Here is a 27,062-nt window from a genome sequence, read left to right on the forward strand (position 1 = left end):
TACCTTAGAAGTGACATGACACTTGTGCTCCCAACTCAATGGCCAAAACTAGTCACTTAGCCTCATCTGACCACAAGGAAGCCAGAAAGTACAGTTCTATAAAACAGGAACATCAGGCAAACATCACTTATGGCCGTAGCCTGTGGCATTATTTGGAACTTGGATTTTCAGGCCAGAAGTCTTTCAATAAACTTAATTCAGCAAATACTCCCTTGCATCTACAAAGGCATAGCAAGCTACCCAGAACTGTGAGCAGATTTCAAAGGAGATGTAGACCCAACATTGAGCAGCTTTAGACTTGCTCAAGAGAAAGAGAGTTATAAGAAATCTGAACAACAAAGCCATATAGGATTGATCACCAAAAAGAACAGTACCAACAATATTGCAAAAGTTGAACGCGAAGATGTTTCTGGAATAAAGATAGGACTGAGCTAGACTCTAGAGAAATACATGGATTTGTAGAAGTGGAAGGCACTACAGGTAATGAGAGAGAGGAGGCAGAGACAAAGGCCCAGAGGCAGAAACAAGGGCTACATTTTTGCAGAACTGAGGCCTGTGGCCCAGCTGTGAGTTGTGTTTACTTGTCAGCAAACATTTGATGGATTCAGTGAAGCCATTTCATGCAGGGCCCCTGAAAGGTGCAGAGACTCAGGATGGTGTCGTGTGGGAGGAAGATCATTGTTCCTCACTAACCCCCTCCAAAACCAAGGCATTTACGCCTCCCCGTCATTAGCCCTCAGCTGCTTATTCCCCAAACCAGTAGTCCTACAGGCCCAACAGCTTCCCAGACCCACAGGCCATCACTGATTGGAGACAGTAGTACACCTTGGGTTGCTCCTGTTTCCAATTGAAGGCATCTTTGATTGCTTCTCCTAACAAAGAATATTCCAAGTTCAAGTGAAATAGCCTCTCATTGCTGGGGTCAGTTCAGCCTTTCTGCTGTGTAACATCTGTTTTTGAAATTCGGCTGAGACCCTGACTTAAATCCATTTAACTTAAAAAGCAGCAATAGAACATCCTGTTTTCATGAATGTCCAGGGGCTGTATGTCAACAAATAAAAGGTCTGTTTGGGGGTATTCAAAGGGGAAAAGCTGGTTGTGAGATGTTCTGCCACTGGGGTAAATTTATTATGGACTGTTCGTTTCTTGGAATCATGAACGAAAGTTTGAAAAAACAAAGTGGACCAGCTTCATTTCAGTCAACAAATTTTGGCTTAATAGTGGGTGGGAAACATGCTTTTCTTGTCAGAAGTTCACTGAGCTGGATGGTTTCCAGAAAGATGCCCTCATTCATGCCTCCTACTTTAGCCACGTGAAGTTAATATCTTAAGTGGATTCTGTTTGTCTGTATAAATTGTGGTAGACAGCAGCTGATATGTCCTTAGTTTTCTATTACTTACACAGGACCTGAGGTGTGAAAGAAGGGGTAAGAATAATTCACCATCCCTCAAACCTGACTACCTACTTTACTCCTCACCCACTTCTTTAAGAGAGACAAGTAGAGAAAAGTTTGATTTATCAGCAACTGGAAGAGTGAGTGTCTGGAACAAAACAGATGTCTATATATATATATATATATATATATATATATATATGTATTTGTTTAATGAATATAAACTCTGGTCTTGTAAACTCATGTTCTCTTTATGAATGCATGTCTCTATGTGTATTAATATCATTCCTGTTTGAAAAAGCTGTTCCTGCCTATATCCTATTCTAGCCCAAAGAAAAGCATTAGGTCACTTCTGTAGTTCTCTCTTGGAACAGTGTTTTTCCTTTCTAACCCTTATCCCAATTTGTATTTTCTTTATTTATTGCCTGTCTCCACTCTCAGATTATAAGCCCAGAGAGGGCAGAATAGTTGCATTGACAGCTTACATGCCATACCAAGCAAAGTGGTTAGTATGTGAATATTACTTCACAATATTTGTTGAACGTTTTTACTGAAGTTTTCATTGTAATGATGATTGTAGAACCTTAACCCCTCTTGATTAGGTGTGAATTTATTCACAGTGAAGAAGACAACAGGGCTTATAATGCAATTGAATATTCAGAGACCTTTTTGTATGATGCTACACTCACACTCATTTGACCCTACACTCTATTGAGGGTCATGGTGGAGTGGGTTTAGTCTAACCATCTCTATTTTCTCAACTTAAACTTGTCAAGCCACATCTGCCATTATAGCTGGCCAAGATTAATGTCATAGCACATGGCAATAGTTTAAGGTTTTTTTAATCTTAAACAGTTAACTCATTCCTGGTGGTATTGAATCCATGACTTTAGTTTTATTAGCAATAAATTGTGGCCCACCAAGCTACCTGGCAAAGGCAGTACAAGGATCAGTGGTCAGAAAGATATTTTCAGTGCCCAGTGGGCATAGGATTTAATGTGCACTTTAATTTGTCTAGTGGTCACTGTAGACCTTTCTTATGGTCAAGCAAAATGAACACTTCAGCTTGAGTGGAACAAAGTAGATTCACTTGCTCCATTTTGCTTTGGCTGCCTGTGTAGACAGGGGTTGAAATGGGAATGATTTGTGTGCTCCAAAGGATCTCAAGAGAAAAGCTCATTCGTTTACAGGAGGTGCAATTCCGCAACAGTTTCTTGCTTTGTATACTTGAAAACAATCCCAAAGAAACAAAGTTGGATGCAGAAAAAATAATGGGAGAAAAGAAAAATAATACTCTGAATTCTGAACAATTCTACTTTAATAGGTTGATCTGCCTGCCAGCTGGCCACAGTGTTGACTACTTGTAATATATACTTTTGGTAGGCTGCATGCAGTTCTTGGAACTGTTTATATTAGACGGCAGAAACTTAATTATTCTAAAATTGGCAGGACTTGCTTTGGTTACTTAATACAAAATTGCTTAGTCATCTTTATACAGAGTGTGGACAGCACTGTTTGAGTGTGAAAAACCGGGAAATGCAAATATGCTCCAAAGAGACTAGATCAGGTAGAAAAACAAGAAGGTATCTTTTTTTCTTTAAGATGCTTAGCAGGTGGCCGCCACATGTTTTCATTTGACAAGCTAGGTGCCTGTTGAGTTGAAGTCCTTGATTACAAGCATTTTTCTGTTTTCCTTGTGGATTTTGTCCAAGGTAAAAAGCTGCTGCTGCTGCTTTTGCTTCTTAGATGGTGTTCTGCTCCTACATTCTGCAAAATACAGGTTTTTGAGCAAGAGCGTGAGGAACTGTAGGATCAGCTGTCAGAGCAGCTTTCTTGTTCTCAGAAACAAACGAGGATGTCCTTTCAAGCTGGTTGTCACAAAGATCCTCCCTATGACTCTTTTGGTTTGAAAACCTGTCTTCCCATACCTGAACTACTGCCTTCCCAATGCACTATAGATTTATAGAGCTCCAGCTAGGAAGTAGGCTGGCAAAATGAGTTTCTTCGCGTGCTTTAGAGTTTGAGGTGGCGCCGGAGGTCTCCAGGTTTTCTCAGGAATGCCCGTGGCAACCGCACGCTCTTCCTGTGACCTGGGCTGAGGCTCCTGAGAGATGGTGAGAAAAGATAAAAGTCCGATAGCCAATGGGTAATGACACCAGGCTTGGGAGGGGTGGGTTCTCAAGCAAGCATCCAGTACAGTGCCTTATGTTTCTAATTACTGAGCATGGTTAGAGAGCAAAACCAGGCAACACTTTTTTTTAGACTGATGGAAGCATTTAAATCAGCTCTGAATGTCAGTATTTTCTAATTATGATGGAGGAGTGGCACGGAACCTCCAAAGGCCTTGGCAATTTGGAGTGTTTCAGCCCAACCCTGATTCTCTTCTTTTCTTATTCATCATGTGTCTTCTTTGTCCCTCCTTCTCTTTGAATATCCCAGAACTATTCCCTCAGTTACAAATGCCTAATACCCATCTTCTAAGACAAGGTTCTTTTCCACTAGAGGAAAACAACACACAATATAGCTATACACAGTACACACAACACACAATATAGCTACAAATCACAATATAAAATAGAGCTCCATAGTGAACCACTACCACCCTCAAGGTAGTACTAAAAGCTCAGCTGGAGACATGGCCTTTTGATAATGTCTTAGCCAAGTTCCTCTGTTTACCAACTAAGTCTAATGAAAGAAATGCCCTAGAAGCCATTCCAATTCAACAAGTAGTCAGCCTTGCGGACTATAAAAAAAAATAGTTAAGAGACTATTTGAGGGACCCCTCAAATACTACTTTGGAGGATCACAAAAATGAGTAATAACCTCAAGGAGGTTACAATCTTCAGGAAGGACAGATACATACTTAGCAATTAAAATGCAAGCTACAGACTAAATGCTCCAATAGAAATATAATATGGGTGTCCATACAAACACATTAGCGGTTCAGAGACCCTATAGTCTTATGCTAGTATTAAGCCTATACTGTGAGTCATTTCTTACTTGAAGGAAAGTCCAGAAATCTCCAAACTAACAACTAGGGTGAAGTGCCATCTAAATGATGAAAGGAAAGAGGAAGCAGTCTCAGCCCTTTTCAATATATTATTTAACTTCTGTGTAGATTTCTATGTTTAAGTTGTGCATCTATAGTGTCCAAGGGGTATAATGGATAATGTCCCTTGGTTTGGTTTCAAAGCTTTTCATCTTAGATTATAAACTCTTAGAAGATAGCCTCTAACTTGCTACATAATTCTAGAACACAATAAATGCATTTGAGGATCATGATGAATAAAACTTGAAAAATTCACTAGGGAATAATTAGTCTCCATTCATACTAGCATGTCCTTCATGCACAAGACTATTACCACTGGCAAAGCACATACCTTTGAATTGTCTCCAGCAGTGTAACTGGATTTATATCCTGCCATCTAAACTCTCTCACCTTGCTAATACCTTGTATCAACAAAGATAGCTGGCTAAGGCTCTGGATCTGGGTTTTGATCACTAAATTGGAAATGTTAGTTGGAAAACCAATCACAAAGAGCAGACTCATGGGTTGCCAATATTTTTATAGCTGAGTAGACTAGAAAGTCCAAAGGGTCATGCATAAGTAAAACTACTGTTGTGTAAAATATGATGATCTCTGTACCATGTTTACCATTGGTGAAGACCCATGACCTCTGATCTTCTGTTCCAAATAAACCACTCATGGTCCTTGTTAATGCAATTTGAGGTGTGATCTGTCTTCAGACGGTGTCTCAGCTTCTTTTGCCTGTGCTGAGCATTTAACTAACTCAATAGCAAGTCGTTAGTCACAGTGAGATTGTCTGATCCAAAGGCCTTCTGCAGGAGAACAGAGAGGTTATTCTAAGAGGATTAAAAGAATACATCCAGGCTTCCAAAAGCTGACCTGTGCCACACCCCGCATACCATTCCATCTTCTCTATGAAATTATAAGATCTCTCAAGTCCGAGATCGTGTCTGACACACTGTAAGTGGGGCTCTCCAATAGAACTTTCTGTGGTGGTGAAGATGCTCTCTGCATTGTCTTATATGGTAGCCACTGGACACATGCAGCCACAGAACACTGGAAACAGGGCTAGTGGAACTGAGAAATGGAATTCCTAATTTTCTTTAATTTTTTTAACAATCACAGAAATTCTTATGTTTATTTTATTTTTTTAAGTTTATTTATTTATTCAAGGGGGGAGGGGCAGAGAGAGAGGGAGAGAGAATCCCAAGCAGGCTCCAGGCATGAACCTGTGAGATCGTGACCTGAGCCTAAGTTAAGAGCCAGACTCTTTTTTTTTTTTCTTAATTTTTTTTTTAACGTTTATTTATTTTTGAGACAGAGAGAGACAGAGCATGAATGGGAGAGGGTCAGAGAGAGAGAGGGAGACACAGAATCCGAAACAGGCTCCAGGTTCTGAGCTGTCAGCACAGAGCCCAACGCGGGGCTCAAACTCACAAACCGCGAGATCATGACCTGAGCCGAAGTCGGACGCTTAACTGACTGAGCCACCCAGGCGCCCCAAGAGCCAGACTCTTAACCAACTGAGCCACCCAGGTGCCCCTGAATTTTTTTTAATTTTAATTAATTTACATTTAAATTACCTCATGTGACTAGTGGCTACTGTATTGGACAGCATAGCTTTAGAATCTTAAAGACTATCTTTTCCTACAGCCCTAAATAGATGGCCATTTCACCTCTACCGGACTGTTTTCAGTAATAGGGGTTCACACTTTCTCAGCAGCCCTACCTATTGCTGGAGAGTTCTGTTGGGGCAAGGACCCCACCCTTATACATCAGAATTAGCTTAGGTTATCACATTTATACATTCCTTTCAGCAAAGCTACACAATTTTTGTTCTCACACAGACACAGTTTGGTGGAGAATTTCCATCTTTGCCATAGCATTCACACCTATGCCTTTTACTTCTCTCTAGGGACCAAGAGCAGAAGTGGCCACATACCTGTTCTGATTTGGTATTAGCCTGTGTCTTTCAGTGTAATTCTCCTTGAGTTTGCCAAGGAAAAGTATTTTAAATTTTTTTTTCAACGTTTTTTATTTATTTTTGGGACAGAGAGAGACAGAGCATGAACGGGGGAGGGGCAGAGAGAGAGGGAGACACAGAATCGGAAACAGGCTCCAGGCTCTGAGCCATCAGCCCAGAGCCTGACGCGGGGCTCAAACTCACGGACCGCGAGATCGTGACCTGGCTGAAGTCGGACGCTTAACCGACTGCGCCACCCAGGCGCCCCAAGGAAAAGTATTTTAAACCCTAAGTAAGAAAAAAGGGCACAGAAGTAATTGGGTTTCAAATTTTCTCTTCTCCTCACTTTTCTCAGACTTCTCAGAATGGTGTAGAGATTATTCTAAACACCAGTGCTGGTTCTCCACCGATTGGCTGCTATTCAGGAGCTAGTGCCAAAGTTCTATACATCTCAGTCTTCTTTCTTTATATGGAGATGAACCTACTTTTCTTACCTAAGAATCAAACAATGATTGCCACAGGGTTTGAACAATCTGAAGTGCTCCAAATAAAGTGGCAGAGTTTAGAGTCTGTGTATATAAACACCAGCACTTAGTCAGTCTGAAATGCCCAAGCTGCCCATTCCTGCTAAGGTGAAAAGAGGCCAGTCTCTTTCACAAAAACATTGATTTTAGTTATGTGAAGCCTGTCAGGGTTTTGCAAATGGAGAAATACAAATAGAGGGAACGTAATGATAAAAGATGCAGCAGGAATGAAGAGAAAAAACAGGTCATAACCTGTTAGCCTGCTCATAGTACAGCTTTGTGTTCTGGATTCCACTGATCAGAGAAAAGAAACAGCTTGAGAGGGCAGAGCTCCTCAGGTTGATCCCATTCATTCTTATTTCTGTATTGCTGATCTTGACAAATGTGCCTTGGTGATTGCATGTGTTTTTTTTTTTTTTTTCTTAAGTAGCACAGATTTTTGGAACAAGATGGTGAAGGTTGAGCTAAAGTTAAGTCCAAACTGTATGTTACAATCCATGTGTTTATTTGGTTTTTGAGTCCCAAATGAACCATTCTGTTCAGAAAAGAGCAAAGCAGGTTGATAAATTGAACTTTTTTAAAAAGGACAAAAGTTCATTTTCTACAGTCAGAAAGAAAACACTGCCAGATTTACTGTGTAACTACTGCAAATGTGGGTTTATATAACTTTTGAGATTCATATATAGTCTATTACAAAAGTCTTTAATTCACTTTGTAAACACTGATCAGTCAATAAAATACAGAGATGAATCAGCTTGAGTTACAGTTTACATACTCAGAATGGTAAAATCTAGAATAAAAATCCAATGGTTCAAATCAGCTACAATTCCTGAGTGCCTACCATGCCCAATAGGAAAGAGACTTTCTTACACAGTGGTTATCTTTTCATTATTGGCCTTAAGAATGAAAATATATAGAAAATAAAATATCAATAAAATATTTAAATACTAGTTAGAACAGGGGCACCTGGTTGGTTCAGTCAGTTTAGCGTCCGACTTCAGCTCAGATCATGATCTCATGGTTCGTGAGTTCAAGCCTCAGGTTGGGCTGCCTGCTGACAGTGCAGAGCCTACTTCAGATCCTCTGCACCCTCCCTCCACTCCATGTCCCTTCCCTGCTCTCTCTCTCTCTCAAAAATAAATAAACACTAAAAAATTTTAAATACTAGTTAGAACAATTGAGCTGTGGCAAGGCAGTGCATTAATTCCCAAAATGAATGATAGGTGTTCAAGGAGGGAGATATCGCTTCCAAGCTAGCGTTCTCAAGAAAACCATCATGAAGAAGTGAAATTTGAGTCTGACTCAACAGAGTCAGACTTCATGACTGAAGGATCCAGTCTGAACTACAGACTCCAGAATTCATGACTGAATAGAATATGGACAATGAAAAGGATAGAGGAACTCATTCCAGATGGATGTGATGTATGAATTAAAAGTGCAGAAGTCAGGGCGCCTGGGTGGCGCAGTCGGTTAAGCGTCCGACTTCAGCCAGGTCACGATCTCGCGGTCCGTGAGTTCGAGCCCCGCGTCGGGCTCTGGGCTGATGGCTCAGAGCCTGGAGCCTGTTTCCGATTCTGTGTCTCCTCTCTCTCTGCCCCTCCCCCGTTCATGCTCTGTCTCTCTCTGTCCCCAAAAAAATAAATAAGCGTTGAAAAAAAAAAAAATTTAAAAGTGCAGAAGTAGAAAATTAAATGACATGTTTGAAAAGCAATACAATATTTTTATCGAGGATGTCATGGGATGATGTGCTTGAAAGGAAGGTTAATGCTTTCTAAATTAGAAGACTAGAAGAGAATTAGAAGACTAGATATCATTTAGACCTAGAAAGGAGGAATCATGGACATATCATGTTTGATATATCCATCTTTGCTGGATTGGAGAGCAGGTATGGAACCATAGTATTATATAGAGTATTATATAGATTAGGATTAAACCTTGGACATCATCTAGTCCGAGCACCTCACTTCACAGAAAGGAGTAGTCCAGGTTCCTGAGTCCAGATCACTGTTTGCCAAGGGTTTGTAGAGAAGGGCAATTGAAGCATCGAGGTTAGTGAAGATAATTTGAAGAGCAGAGATGAGGAATCTGCTGGAATATATTACACCCAGAAATCACCCCAGTACATGTAGGATGAAGAGAAGTATCACTGAGCCACAGTAGTCACCCAGCTGAAATTAACACAAACCCTCACAGACAAAACATGGCTCCTGACTTTCTCCCACAAAGCCCTGAATCTTGAGAACAGAAGACAGAAAACAGATGATAGTTGTGATTCAAAGTTGAAAATGGGTATGATACACCTGGTGGAAGTTTAAAGAAGCAAGGAAGTCTAAAATACAAGTTCCAGGAAGACAGGGACCTTTTCAGTCTTGTTCATTGTTGTATCCCTAGTGTGTATAATAGAACACCACAGTAAATGCTCAGTAAATGTATATTGCGTCTTGATGGTGTAAATGTGTTTCTTGTTTTTTGTTTTTGTTTTTGTTTTTGTTTTTGTGGGGCTTCACTGAATTCATTTCACCAAGATATTTATAGCGGGTAAATAATGATGACTAGTCAGAAAGAATCTGCCTAATAATTGTTATGAGTGTTGAAACACTAGGGTTCCTTGAAATAAAAGAGAAAGTGTTATGTTGAGAATGAGGGTATAGTGGACAGAAGAGGAAGGTTATGTAATAAGGAAGGTGCAATGCCAAGAAAGAAATGCTAACATCACAGAAGTATGCAGTCATGCTGTCCAGAATCTGAGCATCCTGGTATATGAATCTTACAAAGAAGTAACAATAAATTAATAGAGGCTTAATTACTATTTGCAAGGTTTAATTTAATTGGTATCTTTGAGACATGACAATTCTATCATTTAAGCCAAATGAACATACAATTGAAGAGGTATGGGTAACTTTTTTTTTTTTAATGCTTATTTATTTTTGAAAGAGAGAGAGAGACAGAATGTGAGTGGGGGAGGGGCAGAGAGAGAGGGAGACCCAGAATCTGAAGCAGGCTCCAGGTTCTGAGCTGTCAGCATAGAGCCCAACGTGGGGCTCAAACCCACAAACTGTGAGAACATGACCTGAGCCGAAGTCGGATGCTCAAATGACTGAGCCATCTATCCAGGCACCCCAGCATGGGTAACTTTTAAGATCACTTCTTATCTCAGTTTAATTTGACCAATGAATTCAACCAGAGATCTTGACAATAGTCTTCTCAGAACTTTCCTGGGGCACTCTTGCTTATTTCCTGAAAGGGAAAACAATTCCTAGAGATAAATAGTGGATTAGTCCAAGAATATTATAGTGCTTAAGAGCAGGCACTTTGAAATTCTGTAAAATGGGGATTTTAATAGCTACTTCACAGGTTTATTGTGTAGATAAAATAATTTAACATATTTTTAAATAGCCCAGCAGAGCTATCAAGCCACAAAAAGACAAGGAGGAAACTTAAATGCACGTTGCTAAGTGAAAGACACCAGTGTAAAAAGGCTACATACTGTATGATTTCAACTGTATGACATTCTGGAAAAGGCAAAGCTATTGTAAAAACAGTAAAAGGATCAGTGGTTGCCAAGGGTTGGGGTAAAGGTGGGAGTGAGGGAAGTGTGAAAAGATGGAGAATAGGGGTTGTTCAGGGCAGGGAAACTATTTTGCTACTATAATGGTTAATACATGATATCATGCACCTGGCAAAGCTCAGCGTGCATAACACCAAGTGTGAAACCTAATGTAATCTATGGACCGTAGCTAATAATGTATTGGTTCATCAGTTGTAACAAATGTGCCCCACGACCGCATGATGTTAATTAGGCTATATTAGTTTTCTAGGGCTGCCATAACAAAGTACCACAACCTGAGGGACTTAGAACAACAGAAACATTGTCTCACAGTTCTGGAAGCCAGAAGTCCAAAATGGAGGTGTCAGGAGGGCTTTCTCTGAGGACACTTAAAGAAGGATCTGTTTGGTCTCTCTCTCCCAGCTCTGGTAGCCTCAGGTACTCCTTGCCCTCCACCTTCTCATGGCATTCTCCTTGTGTCTCCACATTATCTTCTTGTGTATGTCTGTTCCTGTGTCCAGATTTTCCCTTTGTATAGGAACACCAGCCATCTTAGAATAGGGCCCTCTTTAATAGCCTCGTCTTGACTACATATACAAAGGCGCTATTTCTGAATAAGGTCACGTTCTGAGGGGTTAGGTCTTCAATACAGTTTCTGCAGCGTGAGTACACGATTCAGTGCAAACATAGAAGAAACTGGGCAGGGGTGGAGGAAAGGGAATATCCAGGAGCTCTGTCCTTTCTGTTGCTTTTAGTCTTTAAACCTGAAACTAGTCTGAGAAATAACACCCATGAATTTCAAACAGAAACAGTAAGAGAAAAATAACCCAACACACAGTACACGTTCAATAAGTGTTAGTTACTTTTGGAAGCTGCACTAACTTATCCAGTGTCCCTGACATAATAGATTTTGTTCTTGATGCATTCCAAGACCAGTAGCAGCATTACCAGAAGATGCCAAGGACTTTCCCCACACCCATTCACTATTCAGTCTGTGCTGATTTTAAGGTAGGTAGGACTTAGCCTTCTCTGTGGCTTCTCCCTCTAATAACTGAGGGTGGATTAGAAGCTATCCGTTCATAATGCTCATATCTCCTGCCCTTAACTGGATTTCGTGGTGTCATTACCAAAAGGAAGGGCTACATGCTAACCGATTAGGAATCTGTAACGCCGACTTACTACTTAATTATACCAGCATAGATGCGCCCTGTTTTAAGAAAATCTTGTATTGGGGAGTCCATATTGAAAAGACAGATGTGTCAGTCAGTAATGATTCATCTGCCTTTGTAAAGTGCTTTCCCCCTTTACGCAGAAGTCATGTCAAAGTTCTTTCAATAGCATGACCATGACCTCCTCCCCTCACCCCTGCACAGTTCCAAAGTTTAGATTTTTCATAAAGCTTTCAAGAATCCATCTGTCACATTCACAGGTACATACCTCCCTTAGCCTACATTTCTTTTTCAGGCTAACCTCCATTTGGGACCCTCTAGAGCTCCGTGGTTTCTAGAATCTCTTTGCCTTGACATTTCGTCACTACATTGGTTGAGAGTTTGTTTCCTAACCAATGTTGCTGGAAGGGATTCAGCATGGACTGGGGGAAGGGGAGGAAATGAGAGATTAGGAGCTGAGAAGATGGAAGCTGCTGCTCCCAAAAACGGGGAAACACCCCTTACAGTTCCACCCAGACATGGCTCCCGTTAATAGGCCAGGGGCGGAGAAGTTCAGAGGAGCACTGTGGTACAAGAGTGTGACGTCTGAGGATGACCTCCAGCCCCATCCTGGTGGGAGACCACCTGCAGACCATTTCCAGAAACATACACACCTTCCTTCCCCTGCACAGCCTCATACACCTCCAAGAGAGAGTCATACCACACTGTACGCAGATATGCGTTCTCCTCTCCCTCAGATATACTCTCCACATGTCCACAAAACACAACCCGGAAAGGCACTTGTCTATGTAGATGCATCATAGAGCGACCCCCTCCCCCACGTCTAGTGCCCCAGATGCATACTCCCCAGGATCCAGATGAGTAAATAAGGGGATAGATGGACTTTTTCTGTGGTTGGGAAAGAAAAAAAGGGCCCAAGTAAGTAATAAAAGGTGAGGAGTAGGTGGAGAGAATGGGTAGCAGAAAAAGAATTTGCGTGGGGAGAGAGCCAGTGAGGATGGTCAGCCAAAGCGACCGCATGCTCTCAGTCCATTCCACTTGCCTGTGAGTGTTTGTTCCAAGACCTTTCAGGCTCTGCCCACCATGTGCATCTCCAGCCTGCTTGGGGATATTTACATCACTGCTTATTAGCACCTCCACCAGAGGTATAAGCTAAGAAACTCAGCCCGTTGTTACTGAAAAGCAGCCAGCATTACAACTTAGCTTGGATGAGGGAGGAGCTCAGGCTTTAGAGGATGCCTTTCAAGCTACTTGGATAAATTAAGGAAAGTGAAATTGTTTACTTAGAGACAGACCCCCCTCTCCCAATTCTGTTTGCTGTTGCTGTAGTTATTTGCAAAGTGGTTCACACACAACAAAAGCCTGTATTGACGAAAGGGACGAGAAGAGTTTACTCTCTCACTGCACCTAGCATCCGGGTAACCAAAGTTTGGTCCCACTGGCCACGGGGCTGTTCTCACCCTGCACTGTCCTCAGAATGGGAGCCCACCCCCAGGTGAAAGACTCCCAGATGACCTCTCAGGGGGTGTTCAAATCACTTTTTTTTTCATTCTGATAACTATGGAGAGATCAAGCCAGAAAATGTAGAGAAACTTGTGGTTGATGAAATAGTAAAGGAAAACTGATTCTTTTCTTCATAACTAGCAAAGTACTTAGAAAGTACTTTTGGTAAGAGTAAGATAGAAAAACACCTTAAAATTTTAAAACTCCCAATAAATACCAAAATTAGAGTTTCTAAAAGATTTATATGCAGTATAAGTAATACCCTAAGGGATAAGAAAGGGGGAAAATGCAAACATTGTATAGTTTTATTTTTGTTGGCAGAGACTTTATTTTTGTTTTTGTGTGTTTTTTTAAGGGGAAAATGCTTGAAAATAAAAGAATCTGACAATTTATTTGAGAAGGTTTCTGAACTTGGCTTCAAAATCTAAGTTTTGCTTTTTGCCCCCACAAACAGAGATGCCATTAGGTGATGGCTTTAGGCTTTGCACAGCTCCTGATTTTCCTGCACAGGGCAAACTTCTTGTCTCATAAGCACAGAAAGGGCTGGAAAATATTTTTTGTGATCTGAGTGCAGCGGAGAGTCTAGGATTGCAGAGGAAGTGGAGGCCTCCCGCTCCACACAGGAAACAATCTTCAAGCAGGCCTTAAATGCCAGATTCCAGGCCGAGTTTAACTAACCACTGACAGCTCTGTAAACAAAGCAAGGACAAAAAGAGCCCGCTTCCCCTTTTCTGGTAGTCATTTTGGGTTTGGGGGCTGCAGGGGAATTCTGGAATACTTGGCTTCATGGCACAGAAGTGCAAGGGAAGTAGGCTTCGCAGTTGAAGAGCTGGAAAGGGAAGATCTTTCTGGGATCAAAAGCATCACGGAGGAGGTAGGAAAGGATAAAATGGTTGGGTTACAAAGAGCCGGGACTTTGGAGTTCTGAAAATGGCTTGATCATATGTAACTGCTTTTAAAAATGCTACCGACTTCTGCTTATTCATGGTATTATTGCTGTGGTTTTTTTTATCATTCTGATATTAATATTCTTTCAGATTATGCAGATTATGCCTTGATGCTTATTTTATTTCTTTTATCTCTCTTACTTTTCTCTCATTCCTGCATATTCCTTTTTGAGCCACTTTTCTTTTTTTTCACTCTTTTTCTCTTTTCCTCTCTCTTTGTTCACTTTTTCGTAACTTTCATCTGTGGCTCAGCAAGTTACAAAGAACAAAATCATTTGGTAGTTGTGAAGTGATCCCACCAATATTTCAAATCTTCAAAATCCCTCTGTCTCCTGAGGTTTTTATTTTCATTTTTTAACTGTAATCCTGGGATCTTATTTATTTGTCTCTAATGGTTTCATGAATGAGACTGAATTTGTTTAGTGCATGAAAGGCTCAGCTTGGGAGTCAGAAATTGGTCACTGGCTACCTTGCCAGCCTTAAGGTGTTTTTCTTAAGAGTAAAGAAGAAAGGAGAGTATGAAAAAATGGTGGGGGACCAAAGGCTAAAGTGCTTCATGGGAAATGATACTTTGGTTCATCTATGATCTCGATCTACCTCCTCTCTGTTAGGTCCAGATTCTCCGGTCTCCCTAGACCTGAAGCCACACCATGGATGATTTTGAACGTCGCAGAGAACTCAGGAGGCAAAAGCGGGAAGAGATGCGGCTTGAAGCAGAAAGGTAAGGTCCTAGGTTGAACACTATTTGTATTCTGTTATTAACAGTGCTGGTTTCAGGCTTCAAAGATCATCCCCCTGAAGGGCCAAATATATTGTACACTAAACCTTTTGCAAAAGTTGTGATGGAAAATTTTCCTGTTATGACTCTAAATTATGCATAAAAAAAGAACACCAACATCAAGGAAAAAAGATTCTAGAGGAATCAAACAGTCGCATTAAATCAGAGCCTTTCATAGTGGAATTTTTAAGTGACAAAAGCAATGTGTGGATAAAAGTTTAAAAAGCAGTATAATGTTGAAAGGACAGGAAAAATGACAAATGCTGACAGTTGAAACCAACAAGGAAATGGGAGCCTTAGGTCTAAAAATACAAAGGCAGGGGCGCCTGGGTGGCTCAGTCGGTTAAGCATCTGACTTTGGCCCAGGTCATGATTTCACGGTTCGTGAGTTTGAGCCCCGCGTCAGGCTCTGTGCTGACAGCTCAGAGCCTGGAGCCTGCTTCAGATTCTGTGTCTCCCTCTCTCTGACCCTCCCCCCATTCATGCTCTGTCTCTCTGTGTCTCAAAAATAAATAAACTTTTGGGGCGCCTGGGTGGCGCAGTCGGTTAAGCGTCCGACTTCAGCCAGGTCACGATCTCGCGGTCCGTGAGTTCGAGCCCCGCGTCGGGCTCTGGGCTGATGGCTCAGAGCCTGGAGCCTGTTTCCGATTCTGTGTCTCCCTCTCTCTCTGCCCCTCCCCCGTTCATGCTCTGTCTCTCTCTGTCCCAAAAATAAATAAAACGTTGAAAAAAAAAATTAAAAAAAAAAAAAATAAATAAATAAATAAATAAACTTTTAAAAAACTTAAAAAATACAAAGGCAATAAGTCCTAGATGGATCTTGTGACCAATTTTTATTCTGATTAGACAAGTAGCCGAGTCCAGTAATCCATGTATTAGAGGTTAATAGTTAATGGAGTTTGTTACTGTGGATATTCTGAGTCTAGTTGGAAGCTGTCATGTTGTATGTCGTGGTGACTTCAAGGGCAGGTTGGGGAAATAAAGCAATGACGTAGGAAGCATGGGGCATAAATGCATATCGTAAAATTTTAGGCCTTAGAGCGAAGGACAGTGGCGTTTAATGTGGCTTACATCAGACAGAGTAGGCATTCACAGGAAGAAAAGTGTTATATAATGTTCTTATAATTAAATTGATGTTGCCTCACACAAATTCCGATGCACAGATGAAAAGATGGTAGTAAGGTGATCCCTTAGTGATCCTGCAGTAGAAAATGGGAAACTTAACACCTATAACAAAAGTATTTGGTGCTGTAGGCTCTGTGTATGTGTATGAAGAACCCAAAAGAAGAAGGCAAAATTACTGCTTTGGATCAGCTTGGTCAGAGAAGGCTGCCATTCATGGAATGTCTATGTCCATAAATATGACACCATGAATGGTACCTGGGCTGTGTGGGTTCAAGTCCCTGCTCTTAGCCACTAATGAGCTGTGTGGCCATGAGTAAGTGACTTCTCTGTAAGCCACAGTTGCCATATTTGTAAAGTAGGCATAATGTCTGCAGAACTTGTGTGGTTGTTGTGGAGATTATGGAACTTCATAAATGGCCTAGTTGGTACCTGACACATAGCAGACTTCCATAAATGGTAGTAGTCGTTGTTGTTTTTATTTTTTAACCATTATCATTGGCTAAGCAAGTAAGGAACAGCAATGTAGCCATATAGATAGCCAGAACTAAACATCAGTGCCAAGGAAGGGCAGTCATCATCCTGTGGTGAAACTAGTCCAAAAAAGCTCCTTGGAAGTGGTAGTCCGTGGAGGATGCTGTAATAGGGATGAAGAGTAAAAGGAGAGCCATCTTGGTGAGAAAATGACACCAGGAAAAGCAGAGAGGTGGAAATAAGAATCCTGGTATAAGAGACCTATTGATTGCTTCACGAGGAATGAGCTGGACTCACACATCTTGGATGTTTCTATTTCCCATGCAGGGCAAGAGAGACTTAACAGGGGAACAGGGGGTGCTGTGTGTGATGAGATACGTTGGAGAGTGATCTACAGTGCACTAGAGTGTGGGAAGAGTTAGTATTGAACATATAGTAATGAGGCCCTGAATTGGGGCAGCAAATATGGAAATGAGGGCCAAATATGGGAGTCTTTATGGAGGGAAAATTAGCAGACCTTTCAGGAGAGGGAGAAACACAAAGGCAATTCCAGAGAATTTAATTAAGTCTGTGGAGCTGGGAATCTCCCACAGTATTCTAGACGGAGAAACTTGTTCCATTCTTGGGTGTACATGGTGGGGGGGGGGGGGGCGGGCTGTTTAATTTCAGGTAGAAACCACATCCAAATGGAGATTCCCTCTAGGCATTTGGAGGTAGAAATGTTCTATCTTTTTTCAGAAAGGGAAAGAAATTATTATTAGAGACTAAGTTTGGGCTCACCCAGTATGGTAGTACCAAAGCTGAAGGTGGATGGTTGTGATAGTGTCAAGAAAGCAAGTGTAAGATCATAAAAATGTAATAGAAACCATCAGAGGAGACAAAAATGTCAAGGAAACGGGGAGAACCAGGGAGAGCATCCGTGTGGAGTGGACATCACAACCTTCTAGGCAGTGTCCAGGCCCAGTAGGACGTACCTCTTACTCTTTCTAGTGATGTGTTATATGGCCTCAGATTCAACTGCAAGTTGATGAGATATCTTTACATGACAAATATTTATTAAGCACCAACCAAATTTCAGTGTCTGTGCTAGGGACAGGACAAGCAATGGTGAGATACAAATAGCCATGGCTTCTGCCTTTATGTCCCTCACGTCATGCTAGGAAACCAAAGTATAGCAAGGTCAAAACACAGACCAGGCTCAGAGTATGGGGCTAGAAGGACTCAGGAAAGAGAACAGGAAATTGAGCATCATGCTAAATCAGTACCTTCAGTGTCTTTGCTTTCCAGGTGAACAGGAAGATGGGGAATCAATGTGAAGGGAGCAGTACTACTGTATTGCTGTGGCTAGAGCCATACTGTAATTACAGTGAATAAACTCTTTCTTTAGAACCAGAATTTTGCTTAAGAACTTTCCACACACCTCCATGGTTTATTCCTTCCAGTTTTCTGTTTTGTGTGGAAGAACATGTCTTCCTTTAAAGTCAATCATAAAAGGAATGTACTCAGTGAAGCTTAGTTAGGTACCCTTAATACTCTACAATAAATTTACACAAATTTATCCTACTCTTTTAAATTTACATTTCTCTCTGTTAACTCTTTTAGAATACTAGGTTTCATCTAATTCCCTTTCTTTCTTCCTTTCAATTTTTTTTTTTTTTTGAAAGGAGTATTTAAGGACCTCCTTACATTCGGACTGTTACCTTTTCACCTTTCAAGATGAGCCTTCTAGTTCTGTTATTCTGGGGCATGTTAAGTAAGTCCGTGTTCACTCTTTTGGATTTTGTAAAATCTGATCATTTATGGGAAAGGGAAGGTCAGGTTTTATGGTCCAGCCAACTTTGATGGTAAAGTTCAGGGTGTGTACAGGAAACAGATGGCCAGAACCAGAAATCAAGGGCCATCTAAAATCATGGTTTGATCTGAAGATAAAGGATGTAGAAGAGCCTGAGCAAATCCCTCTTCCTTTATCTTTAGACCTTGGCTTCCTCATCTGTAGCTGGAGTCAGTGTTTTCTCTGGGGACTTGGTGGTCATTTTTACTTTCCTTTGCCTTTGGTTTGTCTAACTTTTTAATAATAATCATATATTTACATAAAACAATAAGGCACTTTCCATTTTGGAAAATGTGACTCTATGGCCCCGGCCATAATACCTGGGGCCAGACTGGAGAAGATCTAACTTTCCTTTGGATTCAGGGAACTAAAAGAAAGAACTCAACCCAAACCAGGAGTGCCAGTGAAGTCAGTTAGCAAGAATTGAGTGGCCCCAAGGCTCAGAGCTGCAGATTCATTCATTCACACCTTCAACAAATTTTAATTGGGCATCTACTCTGTTCCAAGCCCTATTTTTGGGCCCTGAGGATAGACCAACAGAATGACAGAATTGGGAAGAGTATGTCTACTGCTTTTCAACCTGTACAAAACCAAGTGATGATCAAGAAACTACATATTTATATCCTCAAATATGATTTGTACCCTGATATTCATTGATACTTACTAAAGATGGCTTATGCCCTTTGTATGCTATACCCCTGCAGCCCATGTGGGAGAAGGGACAACAGAGACAAGAGAAAGTTTTGTTGATTTCCACTTCTTACACACAGAGGCTTTCCAAATAAAATACCCTGTTATTTCAATTAGTTGTTATTGAGCTTGACTAGCAGGTGCAGTTCTACTTTGCAATGACAAATAATTTAAAACTCGTACTCTCACCAGATGTTATAACCACAAATTAAAACAAGCCAGATTCTTCTACATTTCATTCGTCAGAATACATTTAAAAGATTATTTAAAAAGCTAACCCTTGTGCCATGCTGGCTTTCAAGGGTTTGGGGCTGGTGTGTACTCATTGTATCACAGCTGCCCTGAGAATGTCATACACCTCCCTCATTCTGTGGGTTCTAATCTCGTCCATTTCAAATCATCTGGCTTCCCATAACCTAGACTGTGAACCTAGTTAATCAAAAACCTCCTTCCCTTCTTCTCCTGCCCTTAACCTGTGCATTTTTTTGTTATTCACCTTGTCCATGTCCTCCACACTCTAGACTCCTTAAGATGAGGTCTTTAGATTTGGTAAAAGGAGGCACTTCATTTGGTGATCAAAAAAAATGTATTGACTATCTATAAAGTGCAAGATACTATACTGAATCATAGGGATGAGTGGTCACCAGTCCAGGCAGTGCCCCAACAGTCACAAAGCTCATATCCTAGGTGGATTAGTAACTTTAGAGCAATCTTGACCAAAAAGGAGAGGAAATAATTTCAATAGAATAAATTAAGCAAGTAACCACTGAAAACTCTAAATGCATTGTTTCTAAGTGTAAGATACTATTTGTACACATCTCAAATTAAACTGTATTTTTAAATCAATTACATATTTGAACAAATAATTAGTTTTGCTCTTTATTATTCTTCACCTGTATTATGAGAATAAAATATTAGTGGGTATATTCTGTTCCCTTTCTTTATCTGTCTTTTATTTCACTACCTCTCTGCCTTTATCTATTTCTCAGTGCTTCGTAATGCATTTTCCCCTGGTCTATATGTATCTTTATTAACACTTGATTCCTTTGCCTCCATTTCTCCTGCCATCTGTGTACTAATCCATCTTACACTGGATTATTTATGCAGGTGCTTTTGTATCATCAGGGAATACATACATTTCAAGGGAGAAAATGTAGGGGAAGAGGAAATATTTTCAAAGGGGTCAAATCCAGCTCTCTTCCTATTCAAGTAGAAAGTAGAAGTGGAAAAGAATGCTAAGTCTTTTGTATGTATCTGGCAAAGATGGACTGATCACAGCACCAGCAGTAGGGATGTCTGTCTGAATAGAACATGTGTATTGTACATGCATGAAGAAGCATAAGAAGGTGTCAACAGTGAGAGACAGTAGAGCTTAGCAGTCAAGGGTGTGGGCTGTGCTGTCAGGTCCCAGGTCTGCCACTTATTAGCTACATGACCTTACAAATTATTCGATATTTCTAACCTTGTTTTCTCCTCTATTAAATGCGGGAAATAATAATATTCACCTCATAGGGTTTTTATGGGGAAACAAAGGGATAATACATGAAAGCATTAACATAGTACTAATCATCTGGTGTTTATTCTATAATCATTTATTGAATTATTATTTTCGTCTATTCATTGTTATTCAGTAAACATCACTATATAGTTTTCTAATTCAATTCTTTATAACACACAAAGAAATGAAGACATACTTTCAATTTACCATAAAGCAAAATAAAAAATATGAAGATTTTCTTTCCATACTTCTGAGGCTACAAGAACCTTAGGCAAGATAAAGAGCAGGAATGTTACTTAGTGAAGAGTTTTGAGTGAATGTGATTGGTAACAAAGTCTGAGGAAAGACTGTGCTGTCTCAGCCAGAAGAATCAACACTGATTCAGGTTGAGCTCTTCTTTTACATGTGGCCAAAAGGATTTTGAACTTGGGTGTATCTGCTAAGAATGATGTTCTCTCCATGAGATCTCCAGTCAGACACGCTTCCCAGTGCTGGGCTCGTTCTCACAACAAGCTGCTCTCCCACTTTTCAAGACATGAACTCATTACATTCCTGGCTCATGCTTTCCACATCCGACGTGAGCTTCTCTTTCAGATCAGAAGAAAAGCCCTTATTGTGGAGTGGCGTTATCAGATTCAGAGGCTCATAGACATAAATAAAAGGAATGAAAACACTCCTGCTGTTGTCATCGTTCATACATTTTTATGAGCCTCTGAAATATACTGATGATTAGACATTTGAAAGTAAATATTTTCACTACAGTAGAAAAACAAACAATTTTTAGAAATCCACCAAGTCTAAGTAGCTCCCTCCCAGAACTCTGTCACTAAAACATTTCTATGGGAGTTAATAGCGTGGCCAATCAATGGTTGTACAACATACATACACAAAGACACTTTTATTTACAACGTGTGGCATTGTGGCCTTGAAATTTTAAATCAAATCTTTCAAATGTAATTTTTTGTTATTCTGTAATCGGAAAATTTTTCCTCATTAGGAAGTTAAGTAAAATATTCCTTTCAAAATGTCTAAATTATTAGAGTAGCTAAATTTGCTCAAAACTATCACTCAGAAAATCTCAGTTCTCTCAGAAAATCTATCACTAGAAAGAGCAAAACAAGTGTTAGGGCCTGTATCTACATTTCTCCTTTAAGTTAAAAGGCTTTTTTCAAGTAATTTGTTTGGAAGAGATTTTAAACTACTTCTGTAAGGTTTTTGTATTTAACTTGATATTGTTTGAGATCAGCCCATCTTGAATGTAGAACCTGGACAAAATAAGATAGATATTTTTCACCTAAGAGATCTTTCCTTACTTATTTGTGTCCAGCAACATGAAGAATCAAAATATATATGCATATTCATATCGTCCCTCTCTTGTTCTCTCATTCTAAATAGACATGAGTTATTCCTCTATTAAGTTGTAAGTGATTAAATTATAAAAGGTGAATTATAAAAGGCATCCTGGGACCAGTTTCCACTAACCGAACAGTTCTTCTGCTGCTAAAAGTATCCCACTTTAAGGTGGCCCGTGGAGCATCAAGAGTCTAGGATCTACCCAACATGACAGTCATTCAATAGAAATTGAAAATCTAGGAGCACCTGGGTGGCTTAGTTGGTTAAGTGTCCAACTCTTGATTTTGGTTCATGAGTTCAAGCCCCGTGTCAGGCTCTTCACTGACAGTGCAAAGTCTGCTTTGGATTCTCTCTCTCTCTCTCTCTCTCTCTCTCTCTCTCTCTCCTTCTCTCTCTCTCTCTCTGCCCCTCCCTTGCTCACATGTACTCTCCCTCTCCCTCTCTCTCAAAAATAAATACATAAAATAAAAACTTTAAAAATCACCTATTGTAGCCACGTGGTTAATTTTCCAAATCATCAATGATGTCTTTTATTTAAGACATTACATATGTAAAACATAACTCAGAATTTTATCTGAAGGGTTCAGTTCAGCAAAAATAGTTCTCAAGTGGGAAAGAGTACCAGCCAAATTTCTCATCTAGTGTTAGAAAGAAGGAACCATCATTTGTTTAGCATCAACCAAGGGCCAGATTAGGTGGTATACTTTATAGACCTTATGTAATTTAATTATCAAAACAACGCTGCGTCCTTATTTAGTCTGTTCAGGCTGCTATACCAGAATACCATAGATTGGGTGGCTTTTAAACAACAGGAGCATTTCTAGAGGCTGGGAAGTCCAAGATCAAGGTGCCATCAGAATCCATCCCTGTGAGGTTCTGCTTCCTGGTTCATTGACAACTGCCTTCTTGCTGTGTCCTAACATGGTGGGAGGGGCAGCTGTGTTCTCTGGAGTCTCTTTTATAAAGGGCACTTATCCCGTTCATCAGGGTGCCATCCTCATGACCTAATCACCTCTGCAAATCCCCAACTCCAAATACCATCACAATGGGTGTTAGGTTGCAACATCTGAGTGCAGAGGAAGGCAGCAAACATTCAGTCTATAGCAGACCTGGATATTGTTACCCCTGTTTTATAGCTGAGGAATCTATAGGACTGAAAGGTTAAGTAACATATCCAACTTCACATAGCTAGGGAGTGCAGTCCAGTTCTGCCTGCCCCAAATCTCAAAACCTTTCTATTGCAACAGATTGATCAATGGAATTTTTCATGTTTCAACTGGTTGTCTTGGCTAAAAGTCCATCATCTCCACAATGCCAAAATAACTCCCTAAGATGGGGAAAAATCATTCAAAGAAACAGACTGAATAAGGCTATTGGGCCTAATTGGACTGTTCTTTATGCTTATTCAGGTAAATTGCTTACATGTGTAGACACAGTCATTGTTTTGTTTGCCTTCTAAAACTCTCCTGTGTTATTCCCATTTCACAGAAAAATAGAAACAGAGAAGATCAAGTTTTCCCCCGCAAGCCAAAAAAGGATGTTGGCATAACTGCTCTTGACTTTTCTTTGGATTTTTCTCAATAAGACTATATTCACCATTAGGACAGGGACTTAGTCACATCATCACTCATAAAAGCTTACGGCTGTCACTGACCTTATAGATAATCTTCTTCAGTGGAATGTTACTTTTTCACTTTTGGACCACACACTACTTTGAGTCTCTGATGAAAGCTATAGACCCTCCTCCAAGAAAAATGCACATATGCACCCTCAAAACTTGGCACTATTTTCAGTGGCGTCATGGACCTCCATCCACAGACCTCTGGGGGGCCCATGAAACTTGGGCCAAGAATCCCTCATCTAATGAATTTTAAAAGCTTCATTTTACATATGAAGAAACTTAAGTCTTGGGATACTGACCTCCTCAGGATCACCCAGCTAAGCTGAGGTAGAGCCTTCTTGCACTGTGTATTTATTCATCTCCCTGAATAAATGGAGCTGTTAGTAACAAATGTCCCAACTATTGATTAGGACAATTGAGATTACTTCTGGGGAAATATATATACTAGAATGTATTGCACGTAGAGTGTGGTTTTTTTTTATTTGAAAACAATTTATTGATAATATTTCTAAAGGAGATTATTTCAGATTACTTCATGGGAAGTAAAAGGAAAAGCAAAGAAAGATAAGTGGATAGGCAGAATGAAAATGATTAATTGTTAGGAACTGGGAATCCAATTTTGCCAAGTCAAGAAGGAAAAAAAAAAAACTGGTGATTTTGCAAATAGAACCCTATCTGCCATCAATTTTCAAAGTCTTTTATTTGGCATATGTTATCTTGGGAGCATTTCTTTAAACAAAGCTTAATTATGATACTAAGTTATTATGTAGGATTTCTTTATCCTTACTGGTTTCATTTAGCAGTGCAAACTCATCAAAGGATTTTTCTCACTAAGTATGTGAAAGAACTGATTTGATTCCTTAAAGATTTTGTGTTTCATCTTTATCACTACTATTTGTTGAGAGGATAGGACACACTGGAGGGGGACACAGATATAATGCCTTTCAGAGTGCAGGATCCTTCAGACTTGGGTTTGAATCCCAGCAGGGTTACCAAGGATAACCCTTAGCCTCTCTAAGCCCATTTTCTCATCAGGAAAATGGCCATCATAAAAGCTCATAAGGTTTCATGTAGATTAGAAAGCACTAGATGGATAGATGACAGATAGATTGATGATATGTAGGTAGGTAGGTAGGTAGGTAGGTAGAAAGGAAAGAAGGAAGGAAAGGAAAGGAAAGGAAAGGAAAGGAAAGGAAAGGAAAGGAAAGAAAGGAAAGGAAGGAAGAAAAGGAAGGAAGGAAAATGGAAAGGGGAATGGAAGAAAGAAATGAAATGAATATTTGACTAGTGCTCAGTAAATGATACTGGTTGTTACTGTATTTTCGGCTGGCTAGAAGACATGGTAAGGAAGAAGCTATCAGGAAAGCCCTTTCTGGGTCGGGTCCCCAAGAATCACTGAAATATGCACAGCTCCCATGTCTTCAGACAGTTTGGTCTAATCTCGACTATTTCAAATCTGTTTTAGCAGCCTGCCTTGACAGTGATAGGAGAAGTATGGATATGATGTCTCCATGCTGAAAAGAAAATCTGCCTTCTTATTTCTAAGAGTCATTTTCCCTACTGGTCTTTATCTCAATAAGTTATATATCTAATATTCAATTAATCATATATTTTACATAGTTTTCTTTTGCCTTGTGGAATTATCATTTCTTTTTTTCATATTACATAATTATGGTTTCTGTACCACTAACGCAATAATCAAAAGCCTCTCAACCGTATATATAAAAACTGTACCAATAATATAAAGAAATTGGGTACTCATTTTTCACAAAATAATTTTTAATCATTTTATTCTAAATTCATGATTTTTATTATGAAATAGCTGATACATGCAAAATGATACTATTAAGGCATACAGAAGTTGTAAATCATTGTAATGCATATATCATAAAGTTATCATTGAGCTTTAAGATCTAGAAAATTTCCAATACCATTGAAATTTTAAACTGACCTCTCCAATCCCACCCCGTCGCCTCTCCAACAGAAGTAACTAGTATCCTGAATAATTCATTTATTTTTAAATAAAATTCTAAATAAGATAACATGAATTAGGTGATAGTTTTTCCAGACCTGTGATCCAGGGAATTCTAAAGATTCTCTCCAAACTCTGTTGAAAATGTTAATGAGAGTCCATTATTGCCTGAGAGTGCCTTTCTAAACACACAGGTCCGAAGGAGTCCTTCTCCTGTCTAAGGCTGGGAACCTTGGAGGAGAATTACAAACCAAGAATTCTCTACAAACAAAGAATTTTCATCAAAATCAAATAAAAATGTAACAAAGGCCATCAAATATGTATGTTGAATCTATAGATTCTGCCCATTGGTTTTTCTCACTGACCAGCCAGATGCAAGAGATTTGCATTTGTAGCCTTCATTTGGCCAGGTGGAGTGATGGACAGGAATCCTTACAGACTATTCCAAATTCTTAGTCAAGGGAAATCTATTGCTTTGAAGTCTTCTAGGGAAGTTCTTGACCTTTATTATCCCCAAAGTCCTTAGCAGTATTATAAGAAAGTACCACTGCAATGGAAACATAAGCATGTTGGAATGATGTCGTAGTGGCTGTATAAGTGGATTCTCATTCATCATGAATGACGTTAAAGAGGAATAATGAGCATGTTTTGTAAATAGAATCAGTTCTTTTCACTAGTGTGCTACCTAGTAAGCAGTGTTCATCAGCAGTTTTGTAAGAATGTAATTTTTTAAGAACTTTGGAAACATTCACTTACTTTTAAAAGCTTAATTTGCTAATTATAAATCATCTTTATGTATACAATTGTTAAGCAAGTTTCTGATGTTTTCTTAGCCTGGCAGAAGTGGCCAGTTTTGAACATACTTTCAAAAGTAAATTTCTTTTAAAATATCCCATAATTTGGGGCGCCTGGGTGGCTCAGTGGTTGGGCTTCCGACTTTGGCTCGGGTCATGATCTCATGGTCCATGGATTTGAGCCCCGCATCAGTCTCTGTGCTGACAGCTTGGAGCCTGGAGCCTGTTTCAGATTCTGTGTCTCCCTCTCTCTGACCCTCCCCCATTCATGCTCTATCTCTCTCTCTGTCTCAAAAATAAATAAACGTTAAAAAAAATTTTTTTTTAATAAAATATCCCATAATTTGTACTGGCCTCTCTTCCAGTTAGTCTAGATTGGTGAGATCTGACATTGCATTTGAGACTAGTACCAATTGACCAAGTTAAAATGTGAGAGTTTATTTTCCATTTTAATAACTCCCTACATCGCATACAGTTCCTTTGCTGGAATAAAAATCTTGGTAAAGTACACATCAACCACTATAAATAGCAGCCATAAGCCTGTACATTCAGGAGAGTCTCCAGAGAGTATATTTTAAACTGCACATTGTTTAGAATAGGAAATTCTTCCAATGTTCATATTTTCCATTGTGGGTGACATGGACTATCCCATATCACATCTTCACTAGCTTCCATTTTCCTGTACCATTTAGGAATCCAGCTGATAAGTTGCCAGAAGATTACTCAATATGTGCTTTTTATTTGCCTAAGGCTAACCTGGGTCTTATTGTCCGGTGGGAATTTTGCATAACGGGGGGCTCTGCAAATGAAAGCTTGATAACTCTCTGCATCAGCAACTAGATAATGAAAGGGTCC

The 27,062-nt window shown here is 39.9% G+C and overlaps 1 protein-coding gene across 27 annotated transcripts in view; it reads left to right on the plus strand.

Moving 5' to 3' along the window:
• CALD1 (caldesmon 1) overlaps positions 1–27,062 on the plus strand; it is a 188,017-nt gene that overhangs the window by 71,929 nt on the left and 89,026 nt on the right. For 25 of the 27 annotated variants that reach the window (XM_045495728.1, XM_045495697.1, XM_045495701.1 and 22 more), the window contains one exon: positions 14,686–14,795. In XM_045495728.1, the coding sequence (XP_045351684.1) occupies positions 14,725–14,795 (71 nt within the window). In that variant the 5' untranslated portion in view covers positions 14,686–14,724. Of the gene's footprint in view, positions 1–13,722; positions 14,002–14,685; positions 14,796–27,062 lie in introns of those variants that run through there. The other 2 variants (XM_045495724.1, XM_045495700.1) reach the window with 2 other exon arrangements.

This window comes from Leopardus geoffroyi, chromosome A2, assembly GCF_018350155.1.
Source record: "Leopardus geoffroyi isolate Oge1 chromosome A2, O.geoffroyi_Oge1_pat1.0, whole genome shotgun sequence".
NCBI lineage: Eukaryota > Metazoa > Chordata > Mammalia > Carnivora > Felidae > Leopardus > Leopardus geoffroyi.